Source organism: Crocuta crocuta, unplaced genomic scaffold (assembly GCF_008692635.1).
Source record: "Crocuta crocuta isolate KB4526 unplaced genomic scaffold, BGI_CrCroc_1.0 scaffold235, whole genome shotgun sequence".
Lineage (NCBI taxonomy): Eukaryota > Metazoa > Chordata > Mammalia > Carnivora > Hyaenidae > Crocuta > Crocuta crocuta.
In genome coordinates this window covers 3687365-3709556 of record NW_027531285.1, presented here as the reverse complement: position 1 = coordinate 3709556, position 22192 = coordinate 3687365, and the positions used below count along the sequence as shown (strand labels likewise).

Here is a 22192-nt window from a genome sequence, read left to right as displayed (position 1 = left end):
CATGACAATTCAAAGAAGATTTTTCCTGAGGTCCCTGTCACTATCTCTGTCTCTGTCCCTGTGTCTCTCTCTCTGGAATACTACTAGTTTTTATTCAGTCTTCTGGAGGGATCTTTCTTTGGTTAGTTCCACTTCAGAGCACCTTCCAATATCTGGATTCAGTTTGTAATTCCTTCTGTAGTTAATATGTAAGCAAATCCCACAGTATCCCTTAAGAGCAGAAGGATAGTAGTCATAGACAAGAAGCAACCTAACTGTGATACTCCTTCAGTACCAGAAATAACTGACATCCTTCAAAGGAGATGAAAAGGAAGATAGAGTATTGAGTGCAATGGGCATCATTACAATGATGGGCACTCACATCCTAGGTCCTCTCCTTTCCCCAGGAGAACCCATGGTGTTAGAAAGCAGTAATAAATACCAACATGCATATTATGTCTTCCCTTAGTGCAAAGGTATTAAGAAAATCAACAGCTTAATGCATTTCTGAACTTTTTGATATGTAATTATTAACCACATTCTTATAAGGAATAAATAGAACTTGACATGTCCAAATTTATCAATTTTAATTTCAAATTACTGAATCACAAAATTTGACACTTTAAGACTTTTGTGATCTAAAATTAATCAATAACATATAGCAGTTTCTAAATATGACATTGAAATAAAAGAAATTTAAGTAGAAAACTGTTGCTATCCACATAAATCATTACTATTTAACAAATTTGAAAATACTAATTCCATGATTTAGTATTTTCTTACCTATATTACTGTTAAGTCCTAAGAATCAAAAAAATTACTTAATTGCATTTTAGCAACATATGGAATAATTATTTTAAATGAGCCAAGTTATAACTAGATTTTATGTAAAATATATTTAAGTATACTCATATTTCTGATATATAATATTATATAAAATCTTAATTTTAGTAATTTTTAGATTGATAGATTAAGAAAAGATTTCTATGGGGGTGCCTGGGTGGCTCAGTGGGCTAAGTATCTGACTCCTGATTTCAGCTCGGGTCATGATCTGATGGTCATGAGATCAAGCCCCGCATCGGCTCTGTGCTGGGCATGAAGCCTATTTAAGATTCTCTCCATCTCTGCCAACCCTCCCTCCTCGCCCTGCTCTCACTCTCTCCCCCTCATGGGGGAAAAAAAAAAAAGATAGAGACTTCTATGAAGTATTAGTTTAGTCCAATTTCCCAACCCAGTCTAAAAATAGGATCAGAAATAGTCATGACTGGTATGGACAGGAAAAGGGGGTAGTTGCCATGGAGATTTTTTTTTTTAAAAGTCAAGGTTTGAGAAATTCTGGCTTAAAAGGGGAATTTTTAAAAGTAAATATTTTCATCCTTCAGTTTAGCTTACAAAAAATATCACAGGATGGATATTATAAAACTAAGAATTGCTAGCAAGGAATAGAAAAATGGAGAAATCAACTGGCCTGAGAAAAGCTACAGCACTTGAGGGTAAGGCTTTGCACTATGCTTGGTACAGCAAGTAAACTCAAAACTACAATATCCAATATAGTAAGCACTCACAGCCTAGAAGGACACTTTACAATTCATCAAAAAATTTCTTCTTCACTGATTCTTATTTCCAAGAGGTATTTGTCACAAGGGACTTTACATAAAGGGTTTTAAACAACATAATGGATCTTGTCTTTGAAGCAGTTTTGTTAAAAAGAAAAAGCCAATAGATTTCAACATGAAACTGTAACTTTGTAAAGACCAGAAGTTGAGCTTTTCTGGTGATCAAATTTAATATCAGGATAAAGCCTAAGGAGTTCAGAAGGTACTAGGTTTACATTTGCTTTCCAGTCTTGTTTACCCTCATGAATATGTCTTAACTGGGCTTCTTACAGAAGTAGAGTGGGCTTCAATCTATAATCGGTTTAAAATCAGGGATTTTGACCACAGTTTGCTTGAAAGAAGATTAGAAGCTGATATAAAAGGGTGATTACAAAGTAAATTATAAGCTAGAAACAAAGATTAAGAAATCCATGATGCAATTAAAAAACAATTTTCTGGGGCGCCTGGGTGGCTCAGTTGGTTAAGCGTCCGACTTCAGCTCAGGTCACGATCTCACGGTTCATGGGTTCGAGCCCCATATCGGGCTCTGTGCTGACAGCTAGCTCAGAGCCTGGAGCCTGTTTCAGATTCTGTATCTCTCTCTGACCTTCCCCTGCTTGTGCTGTCTCTCTCCTTCTCTCGGAAATAAAAATAAAACATTAAAAAAAAAACAATTTTCTTTACTGATATACTGCTCACTATATATTATTGAAGTAGAGAAACTAAAATCCAGTGTTTTATCTGAGTGATACTTTGGTGAACATTTATTTATATGTGTTAATGTCCTCAAGGGGTAGATATGTATTTCCATATTTGTGCAGTACAGTGAATTATGTATGCTTCTTGGGGGTGGGGATTATAAAGATTTGTTAAAATGGTGAGTGTTAAAATAAAATTAAACCATTTTTCCCCAATAAACTTTCCCTTGTAAGGTAGATACCCCTTACAAAAAGCTAAGTGGAAGCAATGAAATAAGTGAAGTCTTAGAAATATGTAAATGCAAAACCAGTATTTACTAGGAGACTAGGCTTATCAGAGCGGCTACTGGGCAACATAAAATATATGGACAACAGAGCCAAAGAGAAAATGTGACAATGACCAAATGGAAATACCAGAGTATGGTTAGCTAGAAAACAGAAAGCTAAGACTTCAAAAGCACTTCCAGGATATACTTTAATTAATTCAATAATAAGTAGAACTTTGCTTAATGTAATATTCAGAGCACAAAGAAGCAGGTCAGCAGCAATAGCAACAAAAACATTATCAACAAATTTTGCATGCTAAGAATAAAGGATCCGTCAGCCACTATAAGCATGATGAATTCTTTCTATATACTTGGAAAAATGATCCAATTCTCCATTTTAAGTTTAAATCTGTGTAATAATAGGTAATTAAACGTACCTACATTGGTGGTTAATAATGTATTTATTTGTTTCCCTTCAACTAATTTTTTGTATATAAAACCCATGATATATATGAAATGTAGGGTTGGACAAGGATTACACATATACTCATTTTTTTTTTTTTTTTTAAGAATCAGGTTGTTGTGGTGGTTGGATGACAAATGTTAGCAACAATCAACACAAAGGCAGCTTGTCTCAGTCACTGAAAAGAAATAAATAGAAGCCAAATCAACTGCATAAGGAATATAGTCAATGATACTGTACTAGAGATGTAAAGGGACAGATGGTAGCTACACTTCTGGTGAACACAACATACTGTATACACTTGCCAAATCACTAAGTTGTACACCTAAAACTAATGTAACCTTATATACCAACTATACTCACATTAAAAATAGATGCCAAATCACTACCAAGAAACCTTTGGAATATGAATTATGACAGCACTATTTAGAGATATATAATTTAGGGAAGAGAACAGAACAGAGTTGATGAGAAAGTATTCAAAGTTAACACACAAGAAAATTCAATCTGTCTGCTATACCAGCTTACTCCCTACCACTATTTTTTTTCAAGCAAGCAATCTTCAAAAAATAACCACCATTCAATAATCTAGGTACCTAGGCCAGATATACCCTAAGGGAAAGTGTGATAAACAATGAAAAACAATTAAGTTACCAAATAAAAATCAAATAATAAGCACCAGAAGGAGTAGTGGTCCTCACAATCACACACACACACACACACACACACACATCCTTGATGAAAGAAAAACAAAGAGTGACATGACATTAAATATAAATAAGACAATAAAAAGAAATTATAAATAAATAGACTATATTCAAGAAGAAGAGAAAGATAAAATTATGACAAAATTTCCATTAGAAATAGTAAAAATGGCAATACATAAGAAAATATAATCACAGAACATAAAGGCTAACATTAGAATAGAGAAAATAAAAAGAGAAAATGATAAATGAATATAGAAAGCAGATACTATATGTAAAAATTTTTCCTGAATAAGAAAACAGAAATAATGGTGTAAAATGTTCTCACATATAACATAAGAACACTTTTCTCTAGTTAAATGTTTCAGAACACAAAGAAGAAAAGTTTCAAAATTTCTTTGATGAAATAAGCAAAACACTGATACTCAAATGTGACAACTATAGCATGAAAAAGAAAACCAGAGAATGGTTATTTTTACAAATAAAAATAATTATTATAGGGGCTGTAGGGTGGCTCAGTTGGTTAAGCCTCAGACTGTTGACTTTGGCTCAAGTCATGATCTCACAATCTGTGAGACTGAGTTCCACATTGGGCTGCACACTGACAGCACAGAGCCTGCTTGGGATTCTCTCTCTCCCTCTCTCTCTCTGTGTTGCTCCCCTGATTGCACGTGCACATAATCTCTCTCTCTCTCTCTCAAAATAAATCAACATTTTAAAAAAATGAATATCATATGTATATGATCCCCAGAAACATACTAACAGAGTATTATCACACAACAAAGTAAGATTTATCCAAGTAATTCAAAGAAATGTCAATGACAAAATATAACCATATAATTTACCACAATAAGTCAGCATTTAAAAAATCATAATCTCCACAGATACAGAGTAAATATTCAATAAAACTCAGTATTTTTCTTAAATAATTTAATTTTTAGAAAGCTTCTTTTCTTAACTTGATGAATATATCAAATCAAAAGAAAGAATCATGTTTAATGTTGAAACTAGAAGCAATTGCATAAATTCAAGAACAAGGTAAAAATATCCATCAGTGCTGCAAACTTCTGGAAGTACCAAACAACATAATTTGATAAAAGAAATACAAAAATGATGAAAATTAGAGACAAAAAGACAAAATCACTGTTTGCAAAGTGTTATAATTAGGTAGAAAACAGAACTGCATAGACTGGAAACCCATTAGCATTGTCACTAAAGCAGTTAAGACAGTAAACATTCAAAGAAAATACAGTAAATATTCAATAGCTTACTCTTTCCTCTATACAATTGTGTCTTAAAACAACTGCAATAGTATAAGAAGGTAGGCATCAATGCCAGCTGTAAGTGGGAGGTTAAAGGTAGAATGTAACAACAGCCAAAAACAAGATGTGGAGGGCATCCATGTGTGGGGGTGGGCCTGTGCTGAGTATTGGAGGCCAAGGGGACTGAGGAGAGCAATAATATGAGGTGGGAGAGGGAGAGGATCTGCCAGAGCTGAGTGTAAGATCCTTAGTGGGGATAGATGACAGTGAATATGGAAGATTAGCTATATAAAGGAAACTGATCAAAGGTATAGTTAATAGGTGCAAAGTTTCTTGCTTCAGAGAAGGGAGTTACAAGTTTAGAAAGTGAGATTAGGATGAAGCCTATAGTGTTGCATTGCAAATGGAATAAATTGGGGTAAACTCATGGTTTTATATATATATATACACACATATATATATACAAATAAACATAAATATAAATTTTTATTGCTCAGATCTGTCCACTGAGAGGGCTTAGAGGCAGAGGCAATAACCCCCTAACATCAATGAACATATACAGCACCCAGATCTTGACTCCTAAATATAATTCTGCATTAAAATGAACCAGGGCTCATTGGGCAAATGCCTGATTCTAGGGCTCAGATAGGGAGAGTACAACATAAGTCTGAAAAATCTTATTATGCCATAAAGCAAGAAAATGGTTAGACCAACTTGAAGGCATTTCCAGTGGATTGTGAACAAGCAGGACACCAGACTATATAATGATAATAATTCACTAAGAGCCTTTGATCAAATTAGGAAATTATAATTTTACATTTATTTAATATTTTATAAAAATTAGATATTTCCATACTTTCAAAATATCTCTTCACAAAAATATTTATTAATTACAAAATGGAAAAGTAAATTTACTGCAGAGAAGCTCTCCACATAACCACCTTAATCAATGATTAAAGTGAAATCATGTGCCACTTGATAAGATGGAAAGAGAACACAGTATCACTTCTATGAATTTCTGCCAAAGATATCCTACTTGAATCTAATCATGAGGGAAGATCAGAGAAACCAAACTGAAGCATATTCTACTAAATAATTGATTTGTATTCTCCCAGCAATGAAAGGCAAGAAAAATGGAGAATGTCCCAGACTAAACAGAGAGGAAAAGACAATGAAATGCTACACAAGATTTTGAACTGGATACTTTTACTATAAAAATCATTATCAGAACAATAGCTAAATTCAAATGGGAGGGGGCCAAGAATTAGATTACAGTGATTTATCTGTATTAATGTTTTTACTTTGATGGATATATTGTGATTACATAACAATAGTATTTCCCTATTTTTAAAGAATGCATACTAAAATATTTAAGGCAAATGGAGTGGTAAATAGCTCTGAAAAATAAGTTTCTTTATGTTAAACTTACATAATATCTGTAAGACTGCAATTTCAAGTTTTTTAAATTTTATTTTTAAAAATTTAATAGATTTCTCATATGATAACTTTTATACTTAGAAAATACAATGAGTAAAAGATATCATTCAAAATAGCAAAGAAAATAAAAAGATAAAATGTCTAGAAATAAATTTTATTGAGTGGCATAAAAGCACACTTGAAAAAATTGGAAGTAGGGATGAATTGAGTATTATAAAGATACAAGTTTTTTTTTTTTAATGTTTGCTTATTGTGAGAGTAGAGGGAAGGGCAGAAAGAGAGGAGAGAGAGATTCCAAAGAAGGCTCCATGTTAGCATGGAGCCCAATGCAGGAATCAATCTCATGAACAATGAGATCACGACTTGTCAAGAACCTGATGCTTTACCAACTGAGCCACTCAGACACACCTAAAGATAAAAATTCGTAAGTAGGAATAGTCAATATCATAAATACATCAATTCTCCATGAATGAATCTTTAACACATTTCTAAATAAAATACCCACATGTTTATTTGCTGAAAAAGCCCAAATATTTCTGAAGGTCATATGGAAAAATAAACATAGAAGAAAAGGCTATGAGTCTTTTAAAAAGAGTAATCAGTAAAGGTTAATCTTACCAGATACTGAAGTATATTATAATGCTTCAAAATTATAACGATTTAACACAAATGCATAAATACACAAGAAATAAGTAGAAAAAGTAAATAATAGTTTCCAGAAATACATCCAGAATGCATACAAAAATTCAACATATAATAAAAACTGGCATTTCAAATTAGTAGGAAAAGACAGATTACCCAACAAATAGCATTAGACTTGATTGGTTATTTGGAAAAACATTAAGTTGTAGCCATACATCACTATTCTAAAGTAAATTTATTGAAAATAAATTCCAGATGCACCAAATATTAAACAAGCTTAATATTAACAATAAAACTACATAAGTAATAAAAGAAAGCATGGAAGAATTATTTTTAAATTTTGGCATGAAGAATAGCTTTCTAAGAAAAAACTCAATAACAGAGGACACAAACTACCCAAGCAATCTAAAATATTTGTATAACACAAAAATCATAACCGTGAAAAAAATATCACGCTGAGAAAACCACCTATAAATTACTTGACAAAGGGCTGATTTATTTTATACACAAAGATTTCATTCAAATAAAAGGAAAAATAAACCTCAATGAATGGGCAAGGGACATATAAATAGACTGTTTTTATAAATACAAATGACCACAAATATATGAAAAGATTTTAAACCTCACTCATAAAGAAATGAACACCTACAGAATAATTAAAACTATTCCCAACTAATTTATTGGCAGAATATTTGTTTTATAATGCATGATATTATAAATGTATAAATAGTATAGTTTAGATAGTATAGATGCTATGAAATAGGAACTTGCATATGCTGATGGTAGGAGTAGAAATTAGTACAAACTGAAGACAACTTGTTAATAGTTATCAAAATTTAAAATGCACACATCCTTTGGCCTTGCAATGCTATTAATACCCCTTGCTTACCAACTCAAGAAGGTAGTACAGGATGTTTATTTGATTTTAACAGCAAGAGTAACTAAAAACAAATTCCCACTGTATTATTAGTAAGGATCCAGGTGTCAGGAGACTGAAACCACACCAGTAATTTCAACAGGAAAAAAAAAAAATGATACAAAGAACTGTTAGTCAAATATTAAAGAATTGAAGAGACAAAAAGGAGCCGCAATCATGCAGTAATATCATGCAAAGAGCATCTACCACCACTTTTTTTGCTGATGAAGCAAAGGGAAGAGGTTGAATTACTAAAACTTGGAGGCTGGAAGCAGTTCTTCTTAGGACCTCTGAGACAGTGCACCAGCAGCTGGTGCTGGATTGTGGAGGGGGTGTAATGAAGCTATTTCTGGGAACACTGGGAAAATTGCAGATGGAATTATCTGCTGTTGGTGGAACAAACAGCCACTGGTTGGGTGAAAACCAAACATTGCTGGAGAGACACTCAACAAGGAGAAGAAACTAGAAATAGAAAACAAAAGGAGGGGCCCCTGCATAGCCCAGTCAGTGAAATGTCCGAGTCTTGGTTTCAGCTCAGGTCATGATCTCAAGGTTCACAAATTCCAACCCCACATTGGGCTTTGCTCTGACTGTGCGGATTCTGCTTGAGATTCTCTCTCTCCTTTTCCCTCTTTGCCCCTCCCCTGCTCACTCTCTGTATCTCTCTCAAAATAAATAAACTTAAAAAAAGAGAACAAAAGGATAAACATTTTCCTTAACTTTGCTCCTGCCTTCCAGTCTCTCTCTAACATGTGCTATTATCCTAACAGGAAGCCATCTGGTTTCCTGGGAAAAACTGGTTTGCAGAGCCCCAGCCCAGCATTATAAAGAGGAATATATAGAAGCGTGGAGTTGAAGATATATATTAAATGGAACATCCATTAGCAGTATTTTGGTATATTTAAATACTGAAACATAATATAGACACTAAAATGAATAAGGCATATATATACATATTGACATGAAAAGCCCTTCATAATACATNAATGTGCCATGCGCACTTGAGAAGAAAGTAAATTCCCTGGCTTCGGGATGTAAAGTTCTAAATCTATCAGGATAGTTACTTCAGGGGATAAGATTAGGAGTATGAGTTGGGGAAGACTCATTCAACTTTTCAATAATCCCTTGTGCCTGCATGTGTTATTACATAATGACTTTTAAAAGACACCTACTCACCAAATTTCCCACAAAGTGTGTAAGATTTGTTCACCTTTCTTCTTTTATCACCTGCATGCTAAGCATTGGAGATACAAAGACATGTGAAGGATAACCACTATCTCCAGATACTTATCTGATAAGAACCATAACCTTAAGGCACATTTCTATGAGGTTTCTAATGTGAAGTTAAAAGGTATTAATAATAGAAGGGATGTAGAAAAAGTACCAAAGAAGTTCAGAGATCAGAGACATGGAAGACATTACTTCAGACTAAAGAGGCCAGGAGAGTCTTTGCAGAGATTAAAGTCATTGACATTGGAATGATAAGAACAAATGGAGAAAGATATATGGGAAATCCCAAAAGGAAACATGAGCTAAGGCATAAGAGTATGGTGAGGAGTATGATGGTGTAACTCAAGGAATAATTTTCCCCCAGTATAGGAAGTCTCCCGCTCTGTTCTTTAGAGATCGTATATATAACTGGGTCACATTGTTTATGATACCAATGATCTCTGACTGGGGAGTTGCATATGAACCAAGAGAAACTATAGATGATCTACAAATACCTAACAGAGAGCCACTGAAATGGACCTTCCTGACTATAGTGGCTCTTTTTTATCATTATTAATATTTTACTGACATATAGTTGACATTGGAGATTCCTCAAAAAATTACAAGTAGAAATAGCATAGATCCAGTAATTCTGGATTCAAAGAAAACAAAACATGAATTTGACAAGATACAGGAACCCTTATGAGCCAAGATATGGAAACTACAGTGACTCTTGGAACTGTGAAGTTCCCTGCAGGAAACTTAGAAACAGTGTCTATGGAATTTTTTTATAAGACATTTTGGTTTCTGCAGGGTATGAGACTTTTAAGCCAGGACAATTCCACACCTGCCCTATGTGATTCTCATTACCTTGAACCTGAACTACTATGCTGGGGGCTAAAGCAGATTGTGCTGTTGATTAGGCAGCTGTGAGAACCACCGGCACAGAAGGGGAACACCTGACACTGCCCTCCCGGAAGATTATGATTCTATTCTACCCTTTGGAGCACATGTGCCAAATATGGTCATCTGAATGCTTCATTGAACCTAAGAATGCCTCCTGTCCCCCTGAGCAGTATTGCAGATGGGTTTAAAGAATGTCAATCAAAGCATTTTAGCTGTAGTGGAGAGTTATATCAATGCAAGTGTAAAGTCTAGAACATGAGCGGTTTTAGCGTAAGCATGAAATTTTTAAATGCCAGATTGAATAAAATGGATTGTAATCTAAGTTTTGGAAGAAAGTACAACCCTGACAGCTTGTGGAGAGTTAACATGATCAAATTCCTTTTCAAAAAAGCATACTTTTAAAAAAAGGAATCTGGTACATGCTATATGTCTGTCAGAAAGAATTCCAGAGATCAGTTCAGTGAAAGGTGATGGAGACCAATCTAGGTGGTAGAGGGAAACAGAGGACTAATGCAGGAGGTATTTCTACAGACGACTAATGCAGGAGAGAGACTGCTAGAACAAAGCAGGAGCCTGAGGTGTGAGGGATGACCTAGTGTGACAGCTAGTGGAGAGATCTGATTTGCAATGCACTGCAGTTTACTTCAGGGTTTCCTGCCTAACCCCCCAGTCATGATTTGAGCTCAAGTTTAAGTTGCCATTATTTAATTTCTAAAGGTCACTCAAGATTTTCTGACAAAAAGAACAAGTACATTGAGATTTTTATAACAGTGGTAAGAAAAAATAATAATAAATGCTTGTTTTTTCCACAAAAAAATACATCTTTTCTCCTTTGGGATTAATAAAAAGTGACTTCTTTACTGAAAAATAAAGTTGAGAAAATAATTTTCTGATACTTCTTTTCTTAAGTTACCAAGTAGCATTTTCCACAGGGACTATTATTGATTATACAAACACAGAGACATATACAAACATTCAACCATCTTTCCCAACTTTTATTCCTTCTTGGAATATCCATTCTCATCATTTAGCTCTGTTTTTCAACTTTGTCTTCTTGTATACATTACATTACACAGACTGCTTCTCTATCTTCTCCACTGACAGGTCACCCTTTCTCTTACTGCACTCCTAGGATTTGAATGTTTTAAAACTTTAAAATGGAGCACCAGTCACTTTTCCAGATAAATATATGTCTTGAAACTCCTTTCATCTTTAGCCACTAAAAAACTAAAACTCTCGAATTGCAGGAAATGCCCTTGAAGTATGAGGAAGGATGACACAGTTTCTTCAGGTTTTCTCTAAATGTACATCATAAAATGAAAAAAAAAAAAAGAGAGCAAGGAAAATATTCACTTAGGAGTAATGTCTTGTTTCTAAATTCCTTGAAGTGTCTCTAGTCTTCTCTTGAATGCCATTTTCTACATCCTCCTATGTTGAAACAAGCAAGATGTACTTACAAATATCTTGTGAACCTGAAACCCTTTTTGTGATTGGAACAAAAACAATTTAAAAAAAAAAAACTTCTTTGAAGCACAGAAATTCTTTCTCCCAGATAAGCCAGTAGTTAAAATGAAAAAAGCATTTTTGAACTTGTCCTTTCTCAGAATAAGCCTAATAAGCATAAAGAAAATAGAAGCATAGCTATAAACCCAAACAAAGATAGGTAACTAGACCATACTCCTAATGATAAGTGTAAAAGGGGCTCCCTCCAGACAAAAACCAAAGGACAGCTCCCTGACTTCTATTAAAAACAAATTTAAGACATATTTAATCTCTTTGTTTCTTCGGGATATCAACTTATAATAATAACAGGGTATGGATTTACCTGTTATCTGATATACCAGATGCTATATCACCGAGGAGGAAAAACTACTACAGATTTTGCTAACTCTAATTTTTCACAAGGTCAGCAGATTAGCAGCCTTAATTCCATCTGCAACCTTAATTCCTCTTGCTATGCAGCACAATTAATTCACAGATCCCGGAGATTAGGATATGCACTTCATTGGAGCCATTATTCTGCCTACTATAGACCTCATAAGGGTCTTGTGAGAAATAAATGAAATAACATGCCATGCAAAATGCTTACACACAGCCTATAAAAAGCCTTCAAATATTATTCATGTATAAAATTTACAGATAAGGTAAACATGACTCACTAAAAGTAACCTAACTAAATTCATCCAAAGTAAGTAAGGATATATATAAGGGCTGGACTTTTTTCTAGTTTTATTAAGAAATAATTAACATATATCACTGTATAATTATGTTTAAGGTGTACAGCATAGTTGTTTGATTTACATATACTGTGAAATGATTATAATAGGTTTAGTTAACATCCATCATCACATATAGATATAAAAAGAAAATGGAAAAAAAAAGATTATCCTTGGAATAAGAACTCTTATGATCTACTCTCTTAAAAAGTTCCTCATATAGCATACAGCAATGTTAACTATAACCGTCATGTTGTACATTACACCCCTAGTGTTTATTTATCTTGTAACAGGAAGTTTGTACCTTTTGACCACCTTCCTCCAATTTCTCCTTCCTTCACGCTCACCCCCACCGCACCCTCTGGTAATCATAAATCTGACTCTATGAGGTGTTTTTTCTTTTTAAGATTCTACATGTAATGAGATCATACAATATGATGTCTTTGTCTGTGACTTATTTCACTTAGCATAATGTCTTCAGGGTCCATCCATATTGTTGCAAAGGATGGGATTCCCTTGTTTTTATGGCTGAATAATATTCACTTATGTATATACACCACAACTTCTTTATCCATTCAGGCATCAATAAACAATTTGTTTCCATGTCTTGTCTATTGTAAATAATGTTTCTGTGAACATAGTGGCGCAGAAAACTCCTTGAGTTAACGTTTTCATTACCTTTGGATATATTCCCAGAAGTGGAATAGGTGGATCAGATGGTAGTTCTATACTCCATACTGTTTTCCACAGTAGCTGTACCAATTTACAATCTCATCAACAGTGCACAGAGGTTCCCTTTTCTCCAGATCCACACCAGCATTTGTTATCTCTTGTCTTTTTGAAAATGACCATTTGAAAAGCCATGAGGTATATATTGAGGTTTTAATTTGCATTTACCTGTTGACTAGTGATTTTGAGCATTTTTTCAGGTTCCTATTGGTGTTTTGTAAACTTTCTTTGGAGAAATGTCTATTCAGGTCCTTTGCCCATTTTTTAATTGATTTTTTTTCTAAGAAATTAATGAATTGAACTGTAAGAATTAATTGTATATTTTAAATATTAACCCCTTATCAGATACATAGTTTGCAAATGATTTTTACCATTGTGTAGGTTGTCTTTTCACTTTGATGGTGGTTTCACCTGCAGTGTAGAACTTTTCCTGTTTGATACAGTCTCACTTTTTTTATTGCTTGTGCTTTAGGTGTCATATCTAAAAAACATTACCAAGACCTATGTCAAACAGTTTTTCTAAGTTTTTTTTTTTTCTAGGAGCTTGATGGTTTCAGGTCTTATATTTCCACCTTTAATCCATTTTGAGTTAATTTTTGTGAATATTGTAAAATAGGGGTCAAGTTTCATCCTTTTATTTTTCCAGTTTTCTCAGCATGATTTATTGAAGAGACTGTCTTTTCTAAATTGAGTATTCTTGTCTAGCTTGTCAAATACTAGTTGACTGTGTTAGGTTTACTTCTGGACTCTCAATTCTGTTCCATTGCTTTTTTTTTTTTTTGTACCAGTACTAACCTGCCTGAATGACTATAGCATTGTAATATCCTGCTTTGTTCTTCTTTCTCAAAGTATTTTTGGCTATTTGGAGTCTTTTGTGGTTACATTTCTAGATGGTTTTTTTTTTTTCTATTTCTGTAAGAAATGCCACTGGAATTGTTATACGGGTTGCATCAAATCCATACAAACTTTGGTAATGTTGACATTTTAATAATATTAATTCTTCCAATTCATTAACACAAGATAACTTTCCATTTATTTATGTCTTCTTTGATTTCTTTCACTAACATCCCAAAACTTTCAGAGTAGAAATCTTTCACTCCCCTTGGTTAAATTCACTCCTAAGTATTTTATTGTTTTTGATGCTATTTAAGTGGGATTGATTTCTTTATGTCTTTTTCAGAAAATTCATTGTTAATGTATAGAAACACTGATTTTTGTATGTTAATTTTGCATCCTGCAACTTTACTGAATTCTTTGATTAGTTCTAACAGTTTTTTGGTTGAGTCTTTAAGGTTTTCTATATATAAAATCATGTCATCTGCAAATGGAGACAATTTTAGCTGAATTTTTTTTAAGGTCCTTAACTGAACCTTCCTATTTATGCCCATTGCAGTTTGAATCATTCCCATTTATATCTTCTTTATAACTCAGATTTAGTCAAATTATCAATTGAAAGCATCCTCACATGTGCTTTCATGAGATCATGGTTTCAGCAAAGACAGTTTGCTAAGGGAAGTTGTCTATTTGCTAGAGTTAGCATAAAGACCTTGTTACTAAGCAAGCAGGATACATTTCCAAAGAGAAGTCATAGACATAGAACATCAAGTAGGAACCTCTGAAGGGAAAACCGGGATCTCCACTGCTTTCCATTATGCTCTATTCAGTTCTGAGATCAAATTGCTGATGATTTTTCATCTTTTTATCACTTCACACAAGTTAAATGTCCTTGGGAGACACTACAGAGGGTAGCACATATCTCATCCCATTGATTCTAAATTAATTTGATCATTTAGCTCCCAGCTACTGTGCTTCCTAGGCTGCTAAAGAAATTGTCTTAGGGTGATTTTTTTTCTCTTGTACAAATAAAACCTGTCCAGTAAAAGCTGTGGATTTTTGCAAAATTACATTCAAAATTTAGTTGAATTCACATAGAAATTCAAAACTTTGACTATATTCAATATTTTTTTCACAATAATAACAATAACATAATAGCATATGTAGGAATTAGTTTGATTTAACATGAGGACTTTATCTAACGCTATTTAAGACATAAATATACCCCTTCAAAAGAGTGTCAACTGCTGCCACCTTTTCCCCTAAAGACTATAATTATTAATTTTAAAAAACTGATGTGAAAATGTTAACTATCACAGGAAGATAAAAGAACAGACAGGTTAACTTCTTCAAATCACACAACAAACTTACCCAATGACTATTAAAAAAATAAATAAATGCTTCACTGAAGTTGAAAAATATCAAGATCATTATCTTCGTTATCTTGAAGCTTTTTTAAAATCTCAACTATTACTCGGACTGTTTCATAGTTTAGTCAGTATACTGATGGTCAAACTATAGATCTATGAATTTGACTGCTATGACAAGAAGTCTTGAGAAAAGGTTCTGGGTGTAGACTGACTATATAAAATAAGAAAATCCTGTCAACTGTATAAACTTCAAAATATTTAACTCTAATTTGGAATTTCAATGATATTATAAATCAAAGACTACAAAAAAAAACAAAATTAAATAGAAATAAATTTCAGAGGAAGAATAATGGAAATTATCTCTTTTGTTTCCTTGAAAATTGTTATGAGAATTCTCCTGATGAAAATTAATTAGCTCACAAAGGGCAGGACAGTAAGACTGACTGCATAAGCACAAGAAGACCTGCCAGAAACAAAGGGTTTGATCACTGGTGAGCCACATGATCTTTCCGTATCTTTGTTTTTTCTCTTTATAACTATTTCTTATTTGAATCCCTTAAAGTTCATAAAGATCCTCACTTTACAAAGTAAAATATTTGAAATCTAGAGGACCGAAATGACTTCAGGGGTACAACCCAGGATTTGTACATCTATTTTTTTTCCCCATATCACTCCTCTGTCAAGAAGATTCTTCATTTTACCAACCCTCAAGTGCCCCATTTCTTTTTTTTTTTTTTAAGTTTATTTTATTAATTTAGAGACAGAGAAAGAATCTCAAACAGGCTTCACACTGTCAGCACAGGGCCCGCTGCAGGACTCAAACCTATGAACTGTGAGATCATGATCTGAACAGATATCAAGAGTTGGTGGCTTAACCAACTGTGTCACTCAGGCACCCCAGAAGAAGTTCCCCATTTCTTATATCTGGGGTTAAGTACCAGTGAAAACAATGACTAACTCTTGATGTATTCCTTACTCACTTGGTAAACTGCGAAGTGGAGGAGGAGGCACATTGTTTACAGCTATCATATGAGATAAAATAGTTGCTGGAAGAGAAGACAGAGGCATCTTGATGGCTCAAAGGCAGATGATCAGAGGCTACTGGAGAGGCAAGTGATTCTTCACTGCCTTGAAGCATCATAAAGTAGAACCCTCAAGGTCCTCCGTGATAGGCTGAGTACTACGGAATGTTCATGTTCACAGTTCTTATACAGTATACAGCATTTCCAAGAGTTCAATATAGACCAGAAAGAACTATATCCTAATCCTAGTCCAGTGTAATCTATGAAGGGGGTTTTATGACCTATAAAGAGTAGTAACAATCTAAAAGACATTCCCCAAAGCAGACACAGGAGAATCAACACATGAGTCCAGATTAAAAGAAAGAATTTATTTTATTAGTCACCCATAAACTAGAACCCTTTTTTCTACCTTCTAAATGTTTACATTGGGGATTAGATACCTTATATGCAGCAGTAGCAACAAGTTATTTATGATCTCTATGGTTACCTACATAGGGTAAAATATCTCCCATCTCTTCTAATTATACACCAATAAATTTACCCCTGCTTATATGTAACCATATTCTACAGCAGTGTGATATATGTTTTGGTTATTTACTGCTGCTTCACAATAATTAGGGCTCATGATAACGCCTAGGGTTTAGAGTCTTAATGTATCTTTTGATACTATGTTATCTCCCAAGCCTTTAAAAATATTTTCCTGGTGTCATAACTGTAATAAGTAATACTCAAAGGACTGTGACTGATGCCTGAGCCTGACCATTAGAATAGCAACCATTTACTGATCAACTTCATCTAGAAAACATTAATAACCAGAATTGAAAACTTTAGTTGTACTACAAAAGTAACACATTTATCTTGCAACAGTTCCTATTAAATTGTATCTGCACTAAATCAATCAATAGTATCTGTGTAATAAACTTCACCATAACTTTTCAATTGAATATATTTTCCTGTCCCTGGCTTTATTAACTCTAGGTTCACTGTAGACTCAAATATGTTGAGTCTTACCATTGGTTTTCATTTTTATTTCTTTTAGAGTAGTCAACTAGCTTCACCTGCATAGCTCCCATCACAGAATGGTACCTTGACATCCCTACCCTACCCCCTTGGTAATCCCTACAGCCTTCATTTGACAGACTATCCCAGATCTATTCTCTTTTCATCCTCACATTTAAAACTCAAAGAACTAAGGACCTCTTTACAGAAGTTAATTATAAAGTACTTTTGCATTTTTCATGTATTTCGAACAGATGGGACTCTATTAGATTACTTTTTCCCCTTTGACAAATTGTTTTGATCAAACGAATCAAAGAAAGGAAGTTTCTGAAGCCACAAAGCTCATAATGATCAATTTCCTCTCTGATTAGAATTTCATTAGTTATTATTTTTATTTATTTTCTAGTTTTTTTACCCTTCTCTTCTGAATTTTCACCTTCTCTTTTTTATTTTCTGTATTTCCTATATAGAAAACACAACAATGAAACCTACATATCACAGTAATTTCACATCAAACTCAACCTTGCTTGAAAACTTTTTTTACAATATAGTTTATTGTCAAGTTGGTTTTCATATAATACCCAGTGTTCATCCCAACAAGTGCCCTCCTCCATGCCCATCACCCATTTTCCCCTCTTGCCCACCCCTCATCAACCCTTAGTTTGTTCTCAGTATTTACAAGTCTCCTATGGTTTGCCTCCCTCTCTCTCCTTACCTATTTTTTCCCCTTCCCCTCCCCTGTGGTCCTCTGTTAAGTTTCTCCTGTTTCACATATGAGTGAAAACATGGTATCTGTCTTTCTCTGCCTTCCTTATTTCACTTAGAATGAAATCTCGCCATTTGAAAACTCTTTTTAAAAATATGACAAATTGACAATACAAGTAATTAAGAACATCAAGGAGAAAACAGCAAAACAATTTTAAAACCTCACTTAATTTTATCTAAGTTTATATAACCCTAATTATTTGTGTATTTACTAGTATCTGCTGGTAGATGTCCAGAAAGAATCCATCAAATCACAAATGCAGCTCCTCCAAATGTTTCTTTTTTTCTTTTGTCTTTTTTCTTTTTTTTTGCAGTTTATTTATTTTAAGAGAGACAGAGAGAACAAGAGTAGGGGTGGAGCAGAGAGAAAGGGAAAAAGAAAGAATTTCAAGCAGGCTCCACGCTGCCAACCCGACATAGGGCTGGACTCAAAACTGAGATCATGACCTGAGCCAAAATCTAGAGTCAGACTGAGCCACTTGAGCACCCTTCCTCCAAATGTTTTCATTTAGTCTTTCCAATGTACTCTGAGTTCTCTTACAATTCATTCTAAGAACAATAACATAATCATATGATTTGTGTTTGATAGAAAGATATATTAAGTTGTCAATGCCTGCATATTCTCCATAAATCCAACCACTTCTCAAACATTTATAAAATTATCCTGGGCAAGTCCCTTAATCTGTCTTAGTTTCAATATTCTAATCTATACATAAAGTGCATCATATATATATTCATACTTACATCAATACAAACATTACAATACATACATACAGACTATATATATAATCACAATGCATCATACTAACATGAAGATTAAATTAAAAATAAATCTAAGGATTCTAGCACACTTTCTAAATACAGTAATCACTCAAGTATAATTTTATTAGCAATAATAATACTAATATTACTGAGGTAAACCTTGAGAAATTCTTGTGGCTTAGACACTTTTTAAATATTTCACATGATTTTCTAAAAATATTTATTTATTTATTTTGAGAGAGGATGAGGAGGGAGGGAAGAGAGGAAGAGACAGGATTCCAAGCTGATAGTGCCTGATGTGGGGCTCTAGCCCATGAACCACAAGATCATGTCTTGACCTGAAATCAAGTGTCCTATGCTTAATTGACTGAGCCACCCAGGCCCCCTACTTTTTCTTAATGATACTTTTCATATGGGTTCCACTCACTCCTGCTGCATAGTCAGCAGTAGTATATTACAAATTTATTGTCCAAAATATACCTTAGGCATTGATTCTGTATCACAAAAAACAGTAATAATAATAACCAAATTTACCATGAAAATTTTCTATACACTAGTAATATTTCCAAATAAAGTAATTCCAAAAACAATGCTTCAATTAAAATTAAAACAATTGTTTAATTCACATATTTATATTTAAAAATATAATTATCAATTGTGAAAGCATTCTATGGCGACAGTAGCTACACTTACGGTGAACACATAGAGATGTTGAATCACTATGTTGTACGCCTCAAACTAAAACTAAAATGTTGTGTGTCAACTATACTTCGAAAAAAAAGTTTAATAAATTGAAAATACATATAATTATCAAAACATTTGTATAAATTAAAAGTGATTAGATTCAAAACCCATTTATTTACATATATAAAGTGTTACATATTATATCATCGGCCAGTCTGTTCCTTGAAAGGACAGCTCATAAATTACAAGTGCACACACCTATAATAATGGCAAATCAAAGTGAATTATATATGTATTATATATATTCACATGAATAGTATCCAAATTTACCAAAATATACATAATTTATACATAATTTTATATAAATAGAAGTTTATAAAGCAATGAAGTAATAAAGTACAATATTTATTTATAAATGCATATAGGCAAATGAAACATATATAGTAATTTCTACTGCTTTGTTCCATGTACTTCAAAGTTGCTAACAGAAAATGAACATCCAATGCAGAGATACTATCATTATCCTCTGCCTTAAACAAATTTTTTTCTGTTTCATTTATTCTAAATTGCTGTGAAGTATAATNATGTGAAAACAATATACTAGCTATAATCAAAAAATCTTCCTGCTTTTGATTCATCAGTCTCTTTATCATAAGTTGCCTAAACAATAATGTATTCATGTGCAAATATTCACACAGTGGCCACAAAAATACATATCTTTAAATGCATATTGAACTGAAATCACACCCAAGAAAAGATTTTCTATTTGAATGAGTTATTTATTTACCTGAAGAAAGGGACCAAGTTTCTCAACACATGTCTGCACGCATTTATATAACTTGTTGTTCTATTATTAAAAAAGCTTTTCCAGAATTGCACTATTCACTGCACTTAAAACTAAGACTTGTTTTCAGTGTTTCATTATATAAGTGTAATATTATGGTACAGTATATTTGTAATTTTACTTGTTAGAAAAAATATATCAAATTAAGATAGAGTTGCATAATTTAATAGAAAATCTCAGAAGATTTACCAAAACAATTCCCCTGTTGGTCTAAAGATTCACTGGTATATCCAAATAGCTTTACTAGATGAATGTTAATTAGTCACAATTCCAGCGCTTCTGTAACCCCTTCGATCAGGCATGTTAGTTTTTAAATATCAAAGCCCAATAAGGTAATAAGCAAAAATCTGAACAACCATACAGAAAATGGTCCCCAAGTACTGGCAAAGTGTATCAGCGTTTGACTCAGAAAGGAAAACAAGAACAAAGAAGGGTAAGCAGAAAAAATAAATAAAGAAAGAAGATTGAATTAAAAAAAAAAAAAGGATAAGCAGGACAAACAAAATAACTAGACACTCCTCGTTAAGGGTTTCATCAATAGCCAATTCAAAGAAATGAATCAACTATGGTCAACCACACTCTTTTATATGTATTATCATATGAAGAATCAGGTAGGTTCAGGTTCAGAAGACAGCTCAGCATTACATAGCCCTGCCATCTGTATATGCCTTAGTTTCCTGTAAAATGAAAAGACTGTATCTATCATGTTATTTTGACAGAGGGTGAAAAAACAGAGATCACCTAAGACAGCTCTTATAACACAGCTGTCCAATTAATGTTAGCTCTAATATTTTCTAGTTCTCTCTCTCTATATATATTTATGTTACTTTAGCTCCAACTCATAGGATTGTTATAAGGATTAAGTGAGATATTTTCTTAAGTTTTAATTTAAATTTCAGTTAACTAACATAGAGTGTAACATTAGTTTTGGGTACACAATATAGTGATTCCACACTTCCATGCATCACTCGGTACTCATCACAAGTGCACTCCTTAATCCATCGATTTAACCCATCCATTTAACCCATCATCCCACCCACCTCCCCTCTGGTAACTATCAGTTTGTTCTATGTAGCTAACAGTCTGTTTCTTGGTTCACTTCTCTCTCTCCTTTTTTTTTCTTCTTTTTTTCCTCTTTGTTTTTTTTGCCCTGTCTCTCAAATTCCACATTTGAGTGAAATCACATGGTTCCTGGAGATAATAGTTTAAAATACTTAACAGCTTGCCTTAAACATGTAAGTACTCAATAAGTGGTAGGTGTGATTAGATAGTATCAGTAGCAGCCATAATAGCAACAGTTAGTAGTATTGGCTTTCCCAACTAATAAATGAGCTGTTATTTTAGGTAGAATCCACTACCTAATTTCATGCCTATTTGAGCATGCCATCTTTATACTAATAAAAACAGAAAAGACACTTTGAGCTCCTTAGCTTTGTGTCCCCAGTTCTGGCAAATAGTGCCACACAATAATAATCATGTAATGAGTGATTTGCACTTCCCCACTACACTCTTTTTTATATATGTGGCCCGATCTTATTTCAGACTATATATACATATATATTTTTTAGTCAATGAATGATGTAAATCATGTCGAAAATGTAAGGATAAACCCAATCTTATCTAATATTTATTTACATATCTTCTACTATAGGCTTCTTCTAGTTTACATAATAATAACTCTTGTCACATGATGCTTTATAAAGTCAAAGTGTTCTATATCCATTTGAGCATCATAGCATTTCCACATAAGAGAGGCAGGTAGTTATTTTCAAATAAGGAAACTGGGGAAGTGTGAGGATGAGTGATTTGTCCAAAACTACACAGTGGCACAGTGGCTCAGAATCTTAATCAGGTCTGTTTCAGAGCTGGAATCCTGAAGCCAATGGAACA

General features: G+C 33.4%; 1 protein-coding gene across 10 annotated transcripts in view; it reads right to left on the bottom strand.

Moving 5' to 3' along the window:
* CNBD1 (cyclic nucleotide binding domain containing 1) overlaps positions 1–22192 on the bottom strand; it is a 446985-nt gene that overhangs the window by 398300 nt on the left and 26493 nt on the right. For 7 of the 10 annotated variants that reach the window (XR_013336910.1, XM_077771338.1, XM_077771339.1 and 4 more), the window contains exon 1: positions 16207–16318. The exons of the other annotated variants lie outside the window; for them this stretch is intronic. Coding sequence is in view for 6 of the 7 variants with exons in the window: in XM_077771338.1 (XP_077627464.1) it covers positions 16207–16294 (88 nt within the window). In the remaining variant the exon portion in view is untranslated. Of the gene's footprint in view, positions 1–16206; positions 16319–22192 lie in introns of those variants that run through there. 10 annotated transcript variants of the gene reach the window in all.